This window comes from Triticum urartu, chromosome 1A, assembly GCF_056163025.1.
Source record: "Triticum urartu cultivar PI428250 chromosome 1A, HENAU_Tu73, whole genome shotgun sequence".
Lineage (NCBI taxonomy): Eukaryota > Viridiplantae > Streptophyta > Magnoliopsida > Poales > Poaceae > Triticum > Triticum urartu.
Genome location: NC_141873.1, coordinates 457,802,307 through 457,822,009, shown reverse-complemented (window position 1 = coordinate 457,822,009; position 19,703 = coordinate 457,802,307). Strand labels below are relative to the sequence as shown.

Genomic DNA, 19,703 nt, shown 5'->3' with positions numbered 1-19,703 from the left:
GCAATACGCTTTTATTTACGGAAAAACCAATTAACCCTCGCCTGGGGGGACTTGACTTGGTTCCAAAAAATTCATTTGTATTCATCTAAAAAAATCATTTGCATTTCGAGCAATTCAGACGTTTGAAAAATAACTCACGTACTCCCTCCGTTCCATAATTCTTGTTGCGGTTTTAGTTGCATATATCAGAATGTTATGGGGGGAGATCTGTAATTATTTTTGTCTATCACAAAAATGGCAAGAAAAAAATCATTTATATCAGAGATCCTGAAGATGTCCATCCTTGCGAATGGGATTGTCAGTCAGGTGTGACTGGAGTGTCCCTTGGATGACCAAACAAAAACACCAAGCTTCAGTGGAAGAGCAGAGATTCCAAATTCGGAATTCGAGACTGTGAACCCGTATACACCCCCTAAACAATTTGGTCATCCAAGGCCGATATCGTTAGCTGTAACACATTACGAAAATGGAACAAACCCCCCTAAAAAAACAATTGAAGCATTACCCGGCAGCCAGAAACAAACACTTGGGTTTCCCCTTCTCTGCTAATTTTTTTTCTATAAATTCATCCACAGCATCCAAAGAATTAACATGTCAGCAGAACTTGTACAGTTCTTTTTTTCCGAAACTCGGCCCCTCTTCTGTTTTTTTACTTGTACAGTTTGGAACGAAGTGTCTTGCTTCTTGAAATTCATATCTCCTATGTTCTGCTTTCGTGATGATACATAATCTGAATTTAACATAAGGGTGCCAAAACCCGTACACTGGCGAAAGAAAGAATGATAAATAGTCGGGAGGGGAGCAAAGAATGATGGTGTTACAACTCAGGGTGAAGAACTTGGGTTCTTCTTATTTGCTGAAGACCTCCTCTTCCTTCTGTCAAAACTAAATCAGCCAAACTGGAGCCCGCCGCAACCGATGGGCTCATGGGTGACTCCAGCAGTCCTCGGCCTACCTCATTTGTCTCTAGAAAGACCGAGCTAACATCGGTGCTTCCACAGAAACTGTGTAGCTACGCCTACGAAAATGTGTCAGTTTGTGCATGACGCCTCAGTCTCACCTTTGCTCGCTTGTTCATCGACAAGGTCACTCGACATGGCTGATGGAATCCTGTGCCGCTTGAGGATCCGAGACGTGGCAAGCCTCGCGTTCTGAAATTTCAGGACGATCACCCGCTCATCGTCCAAATCAATTCTCAAGTTTTCTTCAGTGCAGTTCTCCACGATACTGCACAAATGCTTCAAATTCTCAACCTCAACACCATTCACCTTCTTTACCTGATCATATCATGAAGCCTGGTCAGTTGAGAAAACTACAAAGGTCACTAAGGATGTGGTGTGTAATAATAGGACTTTCTTATCGAAGAAGACCTGGAGTTCAGCCAGCCTTTCATAACCAACATTAATATCATCCATTAGGACCTGCAACGCAGATTGATCAGTAAAACACCTCATAAGAAAAGATTGATCGTAAAAAGATAATTATGCAAAAATACACGGTAAGTGAATGCAAGAGGTTTCCTAACAAGATCATGCAACTGGAAACTGAGGCATGAGGAGATTGAATTTGTGCAGTAGTACCTGAGATAATATTACTAACTGTTGGCCAGCCTTCTTCGGAAGCTCTCTCAGTGCCCGTTCACACAGTCGGCGTGGCGAAGCGTTGTACCAGTCCTCCCCAAATTCATGGAGATAAGGCTGGGTCAGCGGGATAAAAACAAAACCAGCAAAGATGTAGTAGCTGGGCAGTTTATCGAATTGATGTACAGGAACCAAAGGTTGCAACTGCATAAGAAGAATCACATGTATAAGATCACTTCACTGTGCATGTGAAAACTCAAAAGGAGAAGCACGAGGGCAAAAAAGGTGACAGGAACCAACGGAAATGATAAATGCAAAGCCTAAGCCTGGGGGTTCGTGTGTACAAAACCAACGGACCCACTTTTGCAGATTACTGTTTAACCTGCATAAGAGATGAGCGGGGCTGTCCATAAATCTGACCATACCCAGTCCTATCCAACTAGCTGTAGAAAAGGTAGACAGGCTGAACCCACTGGGCTAATGTAGTGAATTCGATGTGTTACGGACGTCATAGTTGTGGGATGAGTTTAAAATAGGTGATAAGTATTGAGATGGATGTTACTTTCATGGGTATGTATTAGGGTTCGGTTCAGTTCAGTCAAGGTGGATTCAATCACCATGTTCGACTCTGAGGAAACTAAGTACTACTAACAAACACTAAACAGGGAGAACAACATCCCATCATTCTTATATTTAGTACCAACCTCCCAAATAAAATGCACCCTGGTTAATAAGAAGCTCGAATAAAATGTACAAGTAAGATTGCAAAGCCTTACAGGTCTAAGTGTCACATTCAATTCATGCTCTTTGCCATCTCTTAGTACTTTGATAACAGCTGTTTCTTCAGGCTTCTTCATGGACACAAGATGATCAAAGGTGATTCTCTCTCTATTTCGAAATGGAACTGCAAGTATTAAAAGAGATCATGATCATCAGTTGCTGACGCTGAAATGCCAGGATGCTTCATATTTCGGAGTAGCGCATGAATAGATTCATCGATCAGCAATGCAAAAACGTGCAGCAGAGTATGCCAAATGATGGTCTTAAAATAACATGATAAACAGAAAACATATAAGAAATCAAAATTTGCGACACAAAATGGCTGCAAAGCATATTGGGAAGTTTTAAGCTCACCTGTCCCATCATTCGCAATAGGCACGCCATCAAACTCGAGAAGGATATCGTCTTTCCTCAAAATTTTGTAAGCATCAGACAGAGGATTTATTCTACTGACCAACACTCCAGTCATTTCAGGCCGCATACCAAAGCACTCTCTTATTTGGATGTTCTCAGTGGCCTGGCAAGATATCCCAAGAGAACAAAACCCAGAATATTTGCCACTCTCTTCCACACCAGAAATAAAACGCTTAATTACAGGCACAGGTATAATATACCTGCAAAGAAAAGGGTTACGCACAAAATTCCAGGTAAAACAAAGGTTCAATTGGCTTAAGACCTAAATAGTGGAGTATTCACCCAATGTTTTCTGCTCCTGACAGATTTTGGAAAGCAACTCCAGCCACTTTATCACCCATGATTGCAGGCCCTCCACTATTGCCTGGATTAATAGCTGCATCTATTTGTATAGCCATGAGCTGAGTCGCACCATGGGCATACTGTGTTGGCTCCACTCTAGAAACAACCCCCTTGGTGACAGAGATATTGTCTCCACCTGCGCCATACATACATGTACAGAATAATTTAGTTGTCTACATTCTTACATGGTTTTAGGTGTCTACATAGACGATCAGCAATACAGCATCGAAGCCGTGGTAGTGGTACCTTAAATCAAATCAGAGATTTCCCAAGAACATTGCACCTGGGATCACATAGTAGAATCTAAGACCCTACCTGATTCTTAAACAAAGGTATATTTTCTAAAATCTACCAGGTATTTCAACAGCTATATATATTTTAGTTGTACATTAAGAGCCTTCATTTTAAATAGAGTCTAAATCAAACGTCTATTTTTTTATGACAAGGGTAACTTTACAATTAAAAAGGACATATGCAAGTAATTACTTATCATTAATTATTAGGACCAATTGAATTGGTAGGATCATGCACAAATCACAGTTATCATCCTACTTTGTTTTAGATTTTAACATCATAACAATATTAAGATTCTACCATATTAAGATCTCGCCTAGCACACAGTCAGCACGCTAAATAAATGGTTAGAGTCATAAGACTTGGGGTCTGTTTGGTTCATACACTAAGCTTGTCAACATTTGCCACGTTTTTTGCCATACATGACTAAGGTCAGGCAATCAAATTTTGCGCCACACTTTGCTGAGTCAGTGACGGGTGGGGACTAGAATATTGCCAGAAGTGAGGCTGCAAACCAAACCCGCGGGGGAGGGGGAGGGGGGTAACTCAGCCTAACTTGTTGTGGGAAAAGTGGGGTAACCTTAGTATACCAACCAGTGCCCTTAAGATTGCCAACCTTGCTAATAGCGCTCCGTTCATGTTAAACTGCTAATTCATATGGAAACCATCACACAAACAATGATAAAAATACATGCATAGGTTGGCATGGCATGGTTCAACAGAAGGACACACAGTGATACTATAATTCTGTGATAACATTTTAGTGTCATGTAGTTTGTTGATTTGTATGATGTACTAAGAAATTAGGAAGCATATTTGCGACACCAAAGTTGCAGGGGCTACTTTCTACTGTTGCTTTCGTGATTGATTGTCAAGCTAATAGTGTAACAAATATTATGATAATTGCAGAAGTGTAGAAATCCCAAATTTATGAATGTTTTACTTATCCACAATCTTGTATAAACTATGCTTTATGGAGTTGTACCATAGTCTCTGTGTGTGTAATTATATTATTTTCATTCACTCATTCAAAGTAAAACACTGCTAGCCAGTTTCAGTTATGCCATCACAAACAGGATGGTCATGGTATGACGTATGCAAAACCTTAGTTGCATACTTGTAGATGAGGTAATATGGCTAACAAGTTTGACAACTAACAATCAAGTACTCCCTCCGTTTCTTTTTAGTCTGCATATAAAATTTGGTCAAACTTTGCATAGTTTGACTTCAGACAAATCTTATATGCGGAGTAAAAAGAAACAGAGGGAGTACTGTAAAAGTAATATCAGTGTCAAACTCGTACCCTGAGGGTAGCCAACCACGGCAACAGCTTCCTGCAAAAATGGAATGTCTCCAAGATCCAAGCTGTTCATCCCCTCCCAAAACTCCTCACTCTCAACTGTAAGAAGAGCCAAATCACACTCATGGCCAATAGCCTGAACTTCCGCCTTGTACTTTGTAGGTGATCCATGCTTCCTCACAAGAACAAAAGTATGATCAGCTACCACATGAGCATTCGTGACGATCCTTTTTCCAGAAATTACAAAGCCTACAACAGGGAGGCGAAATTAGCAGATGACCCAAAGAATGAACTCCATCTCAACATCACAGGGGCCCAAAAGATAACCAACCTTTCACATTATGTTAATATCTAAAGTCGTTATTTTTCTATGTTTTATATTTTTGTCTCACATCATGGATATTTGAACAGTTCACAACCCAATCCAGTAATATAGTGGGAAATCAAAACTAAAATTTCCCATTATCCCGTTCTACCGCATTTACTTAGTTCGTACTACCAGAAATACACAGTACTCCCTCCGTAAAGAAATATAAGAGCGCTTTAGTTATCTAAACGCTCTTATATTTCTTTACGGAGGGAGTAAGAAATAACACTACAAATTTGCATATGAGATACTCTCTTTCTCCAATTGAATCAGCAAATTAAGCCGATCCCACAGCAACTTAACACTCTACCTAAAATTATATTCTCTGCTAGCGACCTATCACAGTAGCGGGGATCCAAACACACTCGCGGCCTCCAGGGGGCTAAACTGCTAAAGATAGGCAGCTTACCGGAGCCCATGCTCTCGCGCTGGGCCTTGTTCTGCCACGGCAGGAAGTAGTTAGGGCCACTTGACACCGTGAACACCTTCACCACCGAGTCCAGCGCGAGCTCCACCGCCGCGAACGCGTCGGTGTCATGCCGAGCCGCCACAGACTCCGCCTCCTCCTCCCCCTCGGAATTCTCCGCCAACGGTATCGCCGGGGTTCCGGGAGCGCCGCATTCACCTAGGCGGAGAGAGGGTGTGGATGCGCAAGAGATGGTGGAGAAGCGGGGGGCAGCGAGGTGGGGGAGGAGGGCGCGGGTCACGGTTCGAAGGGGCGGCAGATGAGATGGATGTGGAGGCGGCGAGGGTGATGGGTGGCAAGGGAGGCGGCGGAGCGAGCGGGCGGAGGAGGAAGAGGATAGGCGGCGGAGCAAGCGGGCGGAGGCGTGCATGGCGGCCACCCCGGGTGCTGCCGGCGAGGGTTCGGAGATTTTTGGTCCGGGGGGGTTTGGGTTAGGTTTGTGTCTGGGCTCGGATCGGGTTCGGGTTGGGCTCGACTATGCTCCAATTTTGCATTTTTCATAGCTTCTATTTTTTTACGAGGATGCATTCGTGGTTTTAAACACTAAGAGCATTTACAGCTGAGCGCTCCAAACTCCTCAAACATTTGGACGGACGGTCCGGTCATTAAACGGTCAAGAAAATACAATTCAGACGGACGCCTCAAACGTGTCTCAAACGTCCAAGTTGACCGGCACCCTGCATATTCAATCCAAATCTGAGGCGACCCGGGGCGCGTCCGCCGTGTCTGAATGACGTTGGGGTCCCATAGGAAACTCCTAAAAACCTGACGGTGACGGGCGTCTCATCCGGTGAGGTGTGAACGTCATGTGGTGCCGCCTGAGGGCCAAAGTCCGCCTATTTTAAGACGGACGACGTCCCTCAACCCTATCCACATCCATTTCCTCCCTCTTTGCACCGCCAGCCCGATTCCATCCACATCTCTCCCTCTCCGCCTCACTCTTCCCTCGCCGCTCGGCTTCGCCATGGCCCGACAAAAGAAGATGATGTATGCTATGCTAACGCCGAAGCGTCGGTTCCAGATTCAGGAGGAAGACCGGGCGAGGCGTGGTGCCTGCATCGCAGCTGGTCTGCCTCCGGACTCGTCGGGGCAAGAGGAATAGCAGCCAGAGCCAGAGAAGCAACCGGTTCCTTTGGAGATGGCGGATCCGGAGGAGGAGGACACGGGGGATCCGGAGGAGGACGACGCGGAGCAGCCGGAGGAGGAGTTGGCATTGGCTGCGAGCTTGGACATGGAGGACGCCATGGCGGAGTTCACGGTCGCCCAAGCAGCGAAGATGATGGAGCAGCAGACCATCTTGGAGTCCATCCAGAACTAGGACTATGTCAAGGCCAATCCGCGGTTCATCCGGCAAGAACGGAGGGCAATCGATACGCTTTCCACCGAACTGGATGCGGAGGTGAAGGTGAAGGCCGGCGTGGAGGAGCCGTGGGAGCCGGAGTTGCGGTTGCCGCCAATCTACCCGGAGCTAAGCACGGAGATCATGGACATTTTCGACGAGGATTATGGTAGTGTAGGTTATTTGATCTACATAGTACATAGGTTTCCCTCTTTTACATGTTTTGCGTGGATTTAAAGTTTTAAGTATGAGGTATTCGGATATAAAGGAGCAAATTTGAGATGTGACTAGTCACTGCCCGCGGGGGTTGAAGGCCCAGATTTGTTGTGCGTGACTGTAGATGCTCTAACGTACCTCCCAGCTATGCAATCATTTCGGAAAGTATCAGCTGATACTATTCCTAAAATGCTCCCATGATATCAACTTTGGAAAGACAAATTTAAATGTTTCAAAACAATCTGAAACATTTGTGGATGTTATGTGTCTACAAACCCTAAAAATTAGATCTAAATTAGAAATACACATTGAGAAACACAATGATAATTCTAACATGAATAGTGCCAAAAGGACAAAAAGCTAAATTGACACGAGTACATCTGAATCTGTCGTTTTTGTTTCTCAATGTCCATTTTGAATTTGGACCTAGAATTTTAGGGTTTTAGACACATTCCTTGTGAACGTGCATATTTTCTCATGCTTTTTGAAACATTTAAAATCGAGTTTCTGAAATGGGAGCTTGGGAGCATGTAGGAGCTGGTATCACCAGATTTTATTCCAGAATCATCACACGTTGCGTTTTTTCTAAAAAGAACTTTCGATTTGTTCATCAAATAGCATGGCGGTACAAAGAACATAATAAGCCATAGAAATTACATACATGTCAGTATACCACCTAGCGAAGACTTCAAGCACTAGAGGGAGTCGAAGATGCACCGCCATCATTGATGACCCACAAGCATAGGGGGTCAATTGTAGTCCTTTTGATAAGTAAGAGTGTCGAACCCAATGAGGAGCAGAAGAAAATGACAAGTGGTTTTCAATAAGGTATTTTCTGCAGGCACTGAAATTGTCGATAACAGATAGTTTGATAGCAAGATAATTTGTAACGAGCAAGTAATAGTAACGGTAACAAAAGTGCAGCAAGGTGGCCCAATCCTTTTTGTAGCAAAGGACAGGCTGGAATGGTCTCTGATAACAAGTAAAACTTTCTTGAGGACACATGGGAATTTTATCTAGTCACTTTCATCATGTTGGTTTGATTCGCGTTCGCTACTTTGATAATTCGATATGTGGGTGGACCGATTGCTTGGGTGTTGTTCTTACTTGAACAAACCTCTCACTTATAATTAACCCCTCTCGCAAGCATCCGCAACAATGAAAGAAGAATTAAGATAAAATCTAATCATAGCATTAAACATGTGGATCCAAACCAGCCTCTTACGGAGTAGCGCATAACTAGGATTTAAGCTTCTGTCACTCTAGCAACCCATCATCTAAAAACTACTCCACAATGTCCTCAAGAACACCACTAAGGGAATCTCAACATACACATCATCAAAATATCAAACGAATACCAAATTATTCCCTTAGGCCCAAAGATGGTGAAGTGTCATGTAATCGACGTTCACATAACACCACTAAGGGAATCTCAACATACACATCATCAAAATATCGAACGAATACCAAATTCACATGATTACTCATGACAAGACTTCTTCCATGTCCTCAAGAACAAAAGCAACTACTCACAAATCATATTCATGCTCAAGATCAGAGGGATAATAAAATAGCATAATGGATCTAAACATATAATCTTCCGCCAAATAAACCAACTAGCATCAACTAGAAGATGTAATCAACACTACTAATCATCCACAGGTACCAAACTGAGGTTTTGATACAAAGATTGAGCATAAGAGATGAACTAGGGTTTTGTGATGAGATGGTGCTGGTGAAGATGTTGGTGAAGATTGGTCCTCCCAAGATGAGAGGGGTGTTGGTGATGACGATGGCTTCGATTTCCCCCTCCTGGAGGGAAGTATCCCTGGCGGAATCACTCTGTCGAAGAGCAAAAGTGCTCCTGCCCAAGTTCCGCCTCGAGACGGCGGTGCTCCGTCCCGAAAGTCTTCTCTTATTTTTTTCTAGGGCAAATGACCTTATATACTAGAAGATGGGCACCGGAGGCTTGCCAGGGGGGCCACTACCCACCAGGGCGCGCCAGGAGGGGGCAAGCACGCCCTGGTGCCTAGTGGGCACCTGGGTGGCCCCTTCTGGTATTTCTTTTCTCCAATATTTTTTATATATTTCAAAATAAATCTTCGTAAAATTTCAGCTCATTTGGAGATGTGCAGAATAGGTATCTTTGACATAGCTTTTTCAGGTCCAGAATTATAGCTGTCGGGATTCTTCCTCTTTGTGTAAACATTGCATATTATGAGAGAAAAGTCATTAGGATTACTCCACAAAGTGTTATATTGAATGAAAACACTATAAATAACAATAGGAAAACATGGTGCAAAATGGACGTATCAGTCAGCACCCGTCCCTCACCGAAACGGGCAAACCTTGTTGTAGTAGACAGTCGGGAAGTCATCGTGCTAAGGGCCCAAAGGAATAGAAAACCAGAACAACAACAATTGCCGACGAAGAGAAGCACACATCAGAAGGATCCAACCATAGACACACGAACACAGATGAATAAAGACCGAATCCATGCAGATCTGCCGAAGACAAACACCAACCGAATCCTGCGAGATCCGCCGGAGACACACCTCCACATGCCCTTCGACGACGCTAGACGCACCTCGGGGCGGGGTTAGACGGGGAGGACCTTATTCCATCTTCAAGGAGTCGATGTCATCTCATCTCCGTGAGTAGGAGTAGGACACAAACCCTAAACAAACTATAAAAACCGAAGCAGGTGCCCTCCCACCGGCAAGGGTCGGGATCCACCACGCCTCCATGGCATTAAGGCCACATGAGACGAGGCTGATCGACCGAGGTTAAATACAACAACTTGTTAGGTTTTTAGATTGGATTTTTTACTCAAAAGGTTTTTAGATTGGATAACTAACATGTAGGGCCAAAATTGTTGAACGAAATTTTATTAAGATCTCAAATATTGCATGATACAGTGTAACTAGAGAATTGACGTCATGAGTTTCTCGATCTTTTACGGTACGACTTTGATGATAAACTCAAACTCACTCCTGCAATGAATAGTGCAACGCTCACAATCAAGTTGATGCAATCACCATGAAAACAACACACACACACACACACCTTGATGAAGATGGGCATGGACGATCCTTCAACTAAACAACCAACCAATTAGGTACAACAATTAGGCACACATGTCTTTTAGCTTCCCTAAGAGCAATTATAGTAGAGTCGCCATATTCTCAGTCTTCATAATGCATATGGAGCATGCTCCATAATGTTTTGGAGGTTGTGAAGGAAATATGCCCTAGAGGCAATAATAAAATTATTATTTATTTCCTTATATCATGATAAATGTTTATTATTCATGCTAGAATTGTATTAACCGGAAACATAATACATGTGTGAATAGATAGACAAACAGAGTGTCACTAGTATGCCTCTACTTGACTAGCTCGTTGATCAAAGATGGTTATGTTTCCTAACCATAGACATGAGTTGTCATTTGATTAATGGGATCACATCATTAGAAGAATGATGTGATTGACTTGACCCATTCCGTTAGCATAGCACTTGATCGTTTAGTTTGTTGCTATTGCTTTCTTCATGACTTATACATGTTCCTATGACTATGAGATTATGCAACTCCCGTTTACCGGAGGAACACTTTGTGTGCTACCAAACGTCACAACGTAACTGGGTGATTATAAAGGTGCTCTACAGGTGTCTCCGAAGGTACTTGTTGGGTTGGCGTATTTCGAGATTAGGATTTGTCACTCCGATTGTCGGAGAGGTATCTCTAGGCCCTCTCGGTAATGCACATCACCTAAGCCTTGCAAGCATTGCAACTAATGAGTTAGTTGCGAGATGATGTATTACGGAACGAGTAAAGAGACTTGCCGGTAACGAGATTGAACTAGGTATTGAGATGCCGACGATCGAATCTCGGGCAAGTAACATACCGACGACAAAGGGAACAACATATGTTGTTATGCGGTCTGACCGATAAAGATCTTCGTAGAATATGTAGGAGCCAATATGAGCATCCAGGTTCCGCTATTGTTTATTGACCGGAGATGTGTCTCGGTCATGTCTACATAGTTCTCGAACCCGTAGGGTTCGCACGCTTAACGATACGATGACAGTTATATTATGAGTTTATATGTTTTGATGTACCGAAGGAGTTCGGAGTCCCGGATGAGAACGGGGACATGACGAGGAGTCTCGAAATGGTCGACACGTAAAGATCGATATATTGGACGACTATATTCGAACTTCAGAAAGGTTCCGAGTGATTCAGGTATTTTTCGGAGTACCGGAGAATTACGGGAATTCGCCGGGGAGTATATGGGCCTTATTGGGCCATACGGGAATGGAGGAGATAGGCCAAAAGGAAGGAGGCCTGCGCCCCCCTCTAGTCCGAATTGGACAAGGGGTGCAACCCCCTTTTCCTTCTCCCTCTCCTCCTCTTTCCTTCACTCCTACTCCAACAAGGAAAGGAGGAGTCCTACTCCCGGTGGGAGTAGGACTCCCCCCTTGGCGCGCCCTCCTCCTAGGCCGGCCGACTCCCCCCTTGCTCCTTTATATACAGGGGCAGGGGGCACCTCTAGACACACAAGTTGATCAAGTTGACCGTCTCCTAGCCGTGTGCGGTGCCCCCCTCCACCATAGTCCACCTCGATATACTGTAGCGGTGCTTAGTCAAAGTCCTGCGTCAGTAGAACATCAACATTGTCACCACGCCGTCATGCTGACGAAACTCTCCCTCAACACTCGGCTGGATCGGAGTTAGAGGGACGTCATCGGGCTGAACGTGTGTTGAACTCGGAGGTGTCGTGCATTCGATACTTGATCGGTCGGATCATGAAGACGTACGACTACATCAACCGCGTTGTGCTAACGCTTCCGCCTTCGGTCTACGAGGGTACGTGGACAACAATCTCCCCTCTCATTGCTATGCATCACCATGATCTTGCGTGTGCGTAGGATTTTTTTTTGAAATTACTACGTTCCCCAACAGTGGCATCCGAGCCAGGTTTCATGCGTTGATGTAATATGCACGAGTAGAACACAAGTGAGTTGTGGGTGATATAAGTCATGCCGCTTACCAGCATGTCACACTTTGGTTTGGTGGTATTGTTGGATGAAGCGGCCCGGACCGACCTTACGCGTACGTTTACGCGAGACTGGTTTTACCGCCGTGCTATGCACACGGGTGACTAGCGGGTGTCAGTTTCTCCAACTTTAGTTGAACCGAGTGTGGCTACACCCGGTCCTTGAGAAGGTTAAAACAACACTAACTTGACAAACTATCGTTGTGGTTTTGATGCGTAGGTAAGAACGGTTCTTGCTAAGCCCGTAGCAGCCACGTAAAACTTGCAACAACAAAGTAGAGGACGTCTAACTTGTTTTTGCAGGGCATGTTGTGATGTGATATGGTCAAGACGTGATGAGATATAAGTTGTTGTATAAGATGATCATGTTTTGTTGAAGTTATCAGCAACTGGCAGAAGCCTTATGGTTGTCTCTTTATTGCATAAGATGCAAGCGCCAAATAATTGCTTTACAATTATCGCTATGCGATAGCAATAGTTGCAAGAGCAATAGTTGGCGAGACGACCATGTGACGACATATTGATATAGATCAAGATGATGGAGATCATGGTGTCATGCCGGTGATGATGGAAATCATGACGATGTTTTGGAGATGGAGATCAAAGGCACAAGATGATGATGGCCATATCATGTCACATATTTTGATTGCATGTGATGTTTATCTTTTATGCATCTTATCTTGCTTTAATTGACGGTAGCATTATAAGATGATCTCTCACTAAATTTCAAGATACAAGTGTTCTCCCTGAGTATGCACCGTTGCCAAAGTTCGTTGTGCCCAGACACCACGTGATGATCGGGTGTGATAAGCTCTACGTCCATCTACAACGGGTGCAAGCCAGTTTTGCACACGCAGAATACTCAGGTTAAACTTGACGAGCCTAGCATATGCAGATATGGCCTCGGAACACTGAGACCAAAAGGTCGAGCATGAATCATATAGTAGATATGATCAACATAGTGATGTTCACCATTGAAAACTACTCCATTTCACGTGATGATCGGTTATGGTTTAGTTGATTTGGATCACGTGATCACTTAGAAGATTCGAGGGATGTCTTTCTAAGTGGGAGTTCTTAAGTAATATGATTAATTGAACTTAAATTTATCATGAACTTAGTCCTGGTAGTATTAGCATATCTATGTTGTAGATCAATAGCTCGCGTTTAGCTCCCCAATTTTATTTTTGATATGTTCCTAGAGAAAACTAAGTTGAAAGATGTTAGTAGCAATGATGCGGATTGGATCCGTGATCTGAGGTTTATCCTCATTGCTGCACAGAAGAATTATGTCCTTAATGCACCGCTAGGTAACAGACCTATTGCAGGAGCAGATGCAGACGTCATGAACGTTTGGCTAGCTCAATATGATGACTACTTGATAGTTTAGTGCACCATGCTTAACAGCTTAGAATCGGGACTTCAAAGACGTTTTGAACGTCATGGATCATATGGATGTTCCAGGAGTTGAAGTTAATATTTCAAGCAAATACCCGAGTTGAGAGATATGAAGTCTCCAACAAGTTCTATAGCTAAAAGATGGAGGAGAATAGCTCAAGCAGTGAGCATGTGCTCAGATTGTCTGGGTACCACAATCGCTTGAATCAAGTGGGAGTTAATCTTCCAGATAAGATAGTGATTGACAGAATTCTCTAGTCACCATCACCAAGTTAGTAGAACTTTGTGATGAACTATGATATGCAAGGGATAACGGAAACGATTCCCAAGCTCTTCGTAATGCTGAAATCAACGAAGGTAGAAATCAGGAAAAATATCAAGTGTTGATGGTAGACAAGACCACTAGTTTCAAGAAAATGGCAAAGGGAAGAAGGGGAACTTCAAGAAGAACGGCAAGCAAGTTGCTGCTCAAGTGAAGAAGCCCAAGTCTGGTCCTAAGCTTGAGACTAAGTGCTTCTACTGCAAAGGGACAGGTCACTGGAAGCGGAACTGCCCCAAGTATTAGGCGGATAAGAAGAATGGCAAAATGAACAAAGGTATATTTGATATACAGATTATTGATGTGTATTTTACTAGTGTTCGTAGCACCCCCCGGTATTTGATACTGGTTTAGTTGCTAAGAGTAGTAACTCGAAACGGGAGCTGCAGAATGAACAGAGACTAGTTAAGGGTGAAGTGACGATGTGTGTTGGAAGTGGTTCCAAGATTGATATGATCATCATCGCACACTCTCTATACTTCCGGGATTAGTGTTGAACCTAAATAAGTGTTATTTGGTGTTTGCATTGAGCATGAATATGATTTGATCATGTTTATTGCAATACGGTTATTCATTTAAGTAAGAGAATAAATTGTTGTTCTGTTTACATATATGGTTACACACCCAATGAAAATGGTTCATTGGATCTCAATCATAGTAATACACATATTCATAATATTGAAACCAAAATATGCAAAGTTAATAATGATAGTGCAACTTATTTGTGGCACTGCCGTTTAGGTCATATTGGTGTAAAGCGCATGAAGAAACTCCATGCTGATGGACTTTTGGAATCACTTGATTATGAATCAGTTGATGCTTGCGAACCATGCCTCATGGGCAAGATGACTAAGACTTCGTTCTCCGGAACAATGCAGCAAGCAACAGATTTGTTGGAAATCATGCATACTGATGTATGTGGTCCGATGAATATTGAAGCTCGCGGCAGGTATCATTATTTTTCTGATCTTCACAGATGATTTGAGCAGATATGAGTATATCTACTTGATGAAACACAAGTCTGAAACATTTGAAAAGTTCAAAGAATTTCAGAGTGAAGTGGAGAATCATTGTAACAAAATAAAAGTTTCTACGATATGATCGCAGAAGTAAAATATTTGAGTTACGAGTTTGGCCTTCAGTTAAAACAATGTGAAATAGTTTCACTACTCACGCCACCTGGAACACCACAGTGTAATGGTGTGTCCGAATGTCGTAACCGTGCTTTATTAGATATGGTGCGATCTATGACGTCTCTTACTGATTTACCGCTATCGTTTTGGGGTTATGCATTAGAGACAGCTACATTCACGTTAAATAGGGCACCATCTAAATCCGTTGAGACGACACCATATGAACTATGGTTTGGCAAGAAACCTAAGCTGTCGTTTCTTAAAGTTTGAGGTTGCAATGCTTATGTGAAAAAGTTTCAACCTGATAAGCTCAAACCCAAATCGGAGAAGTGCGTCTTCGTAGGATACCCAAAAGAAAATGTTGGGTACACCTTCTATCACAGATCCGAAGGCAAGATATTCGTTGCTGAGAATGGATCCTTTCTAGAGAAGGAGTTTCTCTCGAAAGAAGTGAGTGGGAGGAAAGTAGAACTTGATGAGGTAACTGTACTTGCTCCCTTATTGGAAACTAGTTCATCACAGAAATCTATTCCTGTGACTACTACACCAATTAGTGAGGAAGCTAATGATGATGATCATGTAACTTCAGATCAAGTTACTACCAAACCTCATAGGTAAACCAGAGTGATATCCGCACCAGAGTGGTACGGTAATCCTGTTCTAGAGATCATGTTACTTGACCATGACGAGCCTACGAACTATGAGGAAGCGATGATGAGCCCAGATTCCGCGAAATGGCTTGAGGCCATGAAATCTGAGATGAGATCCATGTATGAGAACAAAGTATGGACTTTGATTGACTTGCCCATTGATTGGCGAGCCATTGATATTAAATGGATCTTCAAGAGGAAGATGGACGCTGATAGTAGTATCACTATCTACAAAGCTAGAATTGTCGCAAAAAAGGTTTTCGACAAGTTCAAGGTGTTGACTACGATGAGAGTTTCTCACTCGTATCTATTCTTAAGTCTGTCTGAATCATGTTAGCAATTGCCGCATTTTATGAAATCTGGCAAGTGGATAAACAAAAATGCATTCCTTAATGGATTTATTAAAGAAGAGTTGTATATGATGCAACCAGAAGGTTTTGTCAATCCTAAAGGTAATAACAAAATATGCAAGCTCCAACGATCCATGTATGGACTGGTGCAAGCATATCAGAGTTGGAATATATGCTTTGATAAGTTGATCAAAGCATATAGTTTTATACAGACTTGCGTTGAAGCCTGTATTTACAAGAAAGTGAGTGGGAGCATTACAACATTTCTGATAAGTATATGTGAATGGCATATTGTTGATCGGAGATAATGTAGAATTATTCTGCAAAGCATAAAGGAATGTTTGAAAGGAGTTTTTCAAAGAAAGACCTCGGTGAAGCTGCCTACATATTGAGCATCAAGATCTATAGAGATAGATCAAGACGCTTGATAAGTATTTCAATGAGTACATACCTTGACAAGATTTTGAAGTAGTTCAAAATGGAACAGTCAAAAAGGAGTTCTTGCCTGTGTTACAAGGTGTGAAGTTGAGTAAGACTCAAAACCCGACCACGGCAGAAGATAGAGAGAGAATGAAAGTCATTCCCTATGCCTCAGCCATAGGTTCTATAAAGTATGCCATGCTATGTACCAGACCTATTGTATACCCTTCCTGAGTTTGGCAAGGGAGTACAATAGTGATCTAGGAGTAGATCACTAGACATTGGTCAAAATTATCCTTAGTGGAATAAGGATATGTTTCTCGATTATGGAGGTGACAAAAGGTTCGTCGTAAAGGGTTACGTCGATGCAAGTTTTGACACTGATCCAGATGACTCTAAGTCTCAATCTGGATACATATTGAAAGTGGGAGCAATTAGCTAGAGTAGCTCCGTGCAGAGCATTGTTGACATAGAAATTTGCAAAATACGTACGGATCTGAATGTGGCAGACTTGTTGACTAAACTTCTCTCACAAGCAAAACATGATCACACCTTAGTACTCTTTGGGTGTTAATCACATAGCGATGTGAGCTAGATTATTGACTCTAGTAACCCTTTGGGTGTTGGTCACATGTCGATGTGAACTATGGGTGTTAATCACATGGTGATGTGAACTATTGGTATTAAATCACACGGCGATGTGAACTAGATTATTGACTCTAGTGCAAGTGGGAGACTGAAGGAAATATGCCCTAGAGGCAATAATAAAGTTATTATTTATTTCCTTATATCATGATAAATGTTTATTATTCATGCTAGAATTGTATTAACCGGAAACATAATACATGTGTGAATACATAGACAAACAGAGTGTCACTAGTATGCCTCTACTTGACTAACTCGTTGATCAAAGATGGTTATGTTTCCTAACCATAGGCATGAGTTGTCATTTAATTAACGGGATCACATCATTAGGAGAATGATGTGATTGACTTGACCCATTCCGTTAGCTTAGCACTTGATCGTTTAGTTTGTTGCTATTGCTTTCTTCATGACTTATACATGTTCCTATGACTATGAGATTATGCAACTCCCGTTTACTAGAGGAACACTTTGTGTGCTACCAAACGTCACAACGTAACTGGGTGATTATAAAGGTGCTCTACAGGTGTCTCCGAAGGTACTTGTTGGGTTGGCGTATTTCGAGATTAGGATTTGTCACTCTGATTGTCGGAGAGGTATCTCTGGGCCCTCTCGGTAATGCACATCACCTAAGCCTTGCAAGCATTGCAACTAATGAGTTAGTTGCGAGATGATGTATTACGGAACGAGTAAAGAGACTTGCCGGTAACGAGATTGAACTAGGTATTGAGATGCTGACAATCGAATCTTGGGCAAGTAACATACCAATGACAAAGGGAACAACGTATGTTGTTATGCGGGCTGACCGATAAAGATCTTCGTAGAATATGTAGGAGCCAATATGAGCATCCAGGTTCCGCTATTGGTTATTTACCGGAGATGTGTCTCGGTCATGTCTACATAGTTCTCGAACCCGTAGGGTCCGCACACTTAACACTACGATGACAGTTATATTATGAGTTTATATGTTTTGCTGTACCGAAGGAGTTCGGAGTCCCGGACGAGATCGGGGACATGACGAGGAGTCTCGAAATGGTCGAGACGTAAAGATCGATATATTGGACGACTATATTCGGACTTCGGAAAGGTTCCAAGTGATTTGGGTATTTTTCGGAGTACCGGAGAGTTACGGGAATTCGCCGGGGAGTATATGGGCCTTATTGGGCCATACGGGAATAGAGGAGATAGGCCAAAAGGAAGGAGGCCTGCACCCCCCTCTGGTCGGAATTGGACAAGGGGTGCAGCCCCCTTTTCCTTCTCCCTCTCCTCCTCTTTCCTTCACTCCTACTCCAATAAGGAAAGGAGGAGTCCTACTCCCGGTGGGAGTAGGACTCCCCCCTTGGTGCGCCCTCCTCCTAGGCCGGCCGCCTCCCCCCTTGCTCCTTTATATACAGGGGCAGGGGGCACCTCTATACACACAAGTTGATCAAGTTGATCGTCTCTTAGCCGTGTGCGGTGCCCCCCTCCACCATAGTCCACCTTGATAATACTGTAGCGGTGCTTAGGCGAAGCCCTGCGTCGATAGAACATCAACATCGTCACCATGCCGTCGTGCTGACGAAACTCTCCCTCAACACTCAGCTGGATCGGAGTTAGAGGGACGTCATCGGGCTGAACGTGTGCTGAACTCGGAGGTGCCGTGCGTTTGGTACTTGATCGGTCGGATCGTGAAGACGTACGACTACATCAACCGCGTTGTGCTAACGCTTCCGCTTTCAGTCTACAAGGGTACGTGGACAACACTCTCCCCTCTTGTTGCTATGCATCACCATGATCTTGCGTGTGCGTAGGATTTTTTTTTTGAAATTACTACGTTCCCCAACAGGTTGCACAGGTGATACGTCTCCAACGTATCTACTTTTCCTAACGCTTTTCCTCTTATTTTGTACTCTAATTTGCATGATTTGAATGAAACTAACCCCGGACTGACGTTGTTTTCAGCAGAACTACCATGGTGTTGTTTTTGTGCAGAAATGAAAGTTCTCAGAATGGAACGAAACTTTGCGAGGAATTTTCATACAATAAACAAGAATTTCTGGAGCCAAGACCCACCGGAGGGGGCACCTAGGTGGGCACAACCCACCTAGACGCCCCCCTCCTGGCGCGCCCAGGTGGGTTGTCCCCACCTGGTGGCCCCGTAGACCCTGATTCCAACTCCATAAATACCTATTTTTCCAGAAAAAATCAAGGAGAAAGAATTATCACGATCCACGAGACGAAGCCACTTTCACCTCCTATTCTTCATTGGGAGGCCAGATCTGGAGTCCGTTTAGGGCTCCGGAGAGGGGAATCTTCGTTCTTTGTCATCATTAACCCTTCTCCATCGCAATTCCATGATGCTCCCCACCGGGAGTGAGTAATTCCTTCGTAGGCTCGTTGGTCGGTGATGAGTTGGATGATATTCATCATGTAATCGAGTTAATTTTGTTAGGGCTTGGTCCCTAGTATCCACTATGTTCTAAGATTGATGTTGCTATGACTTTGCCAAGCTTAATGCTTGTCACTTTGGGCCTGGGTGCCATGATTTCAGATCTGATCCGTTTATGTTACCACCATTATATCCATGTTCTAGATCTGATCCTGCAAGTTATAGTCACCTACTACGTGTTATGATCCGGCAACCATGAAGTGACAAT

At 43.3% G+C, this 19,703-nt stretch overlaps 1 protein-coding gene across 2 annotated transcripts; it reads right to left on the bottom strand.

Moving 5' to 3' along the window:
- Window positions 1-586: 586 nt before the first annotated feature.
- Window positions 587-6,000, bottom strand: DEG10 (DegP protease 10). 2 transcript variants are annotated; one of them, XM_087525332.1, is made up of 9 exons: window positions 5,487-6,000; window positions 4,714-4,959; window positions 3,057-3,252; window positions 2,715-2,974; window positions 2,357-2,484; window positions 1,581-1,784; window positions 1,371-1,421; window positions 1,061-1,277; window positions 587-966 (listed from the first exon to the last, which is right to left on the bottom strand). In XM_087525332.1, the coding sequence occupies exons 1-9, from the start codon at window positions 5,911-5,913 to the stop codon at window positions 818-820; spliced, it is 1,878 nt and encodes a 625-aa protein (XP_087381458.1). In that variant the 5' UTR covers window positions 5,914-6,000; the 3' UTR covers window positions 587-817. The 2 variants fall into 2 exon arrangements, with proteins under 2 accessions (XP_087381458.1, XP_048539399.2); XM_048683442.2 differs by having other exon boundaries at window positions 587-1,277; window positions 5,487-5,998.
- Window positions 6,001-19,703: the final 13,703 nt, after the last annotated feature.

Coding starts and splice junctions, on each gene's coding strand:
- DEG10 (XM_087525332.1), bottom strand. CDS start 5,913: ATGCACGCCTCCGCCCGCTTGCTCCGCCGCCTATCCTCTTCCTCCTCC. Junction 2,485..2,714: donor TATTGCGAATGATGGGACAG/GTGAGCTTAAAA, acceptor TAATACTTGCAG/TTCCATTTCGAAATAGAGAG. Junction 1,785..2,356: donor TGAATGTGACACTTAGACCT/GTAAGGCTTTGC, acceptor CTTCTTATGCAG/TTGCAACCTTTGGTTCCTGT.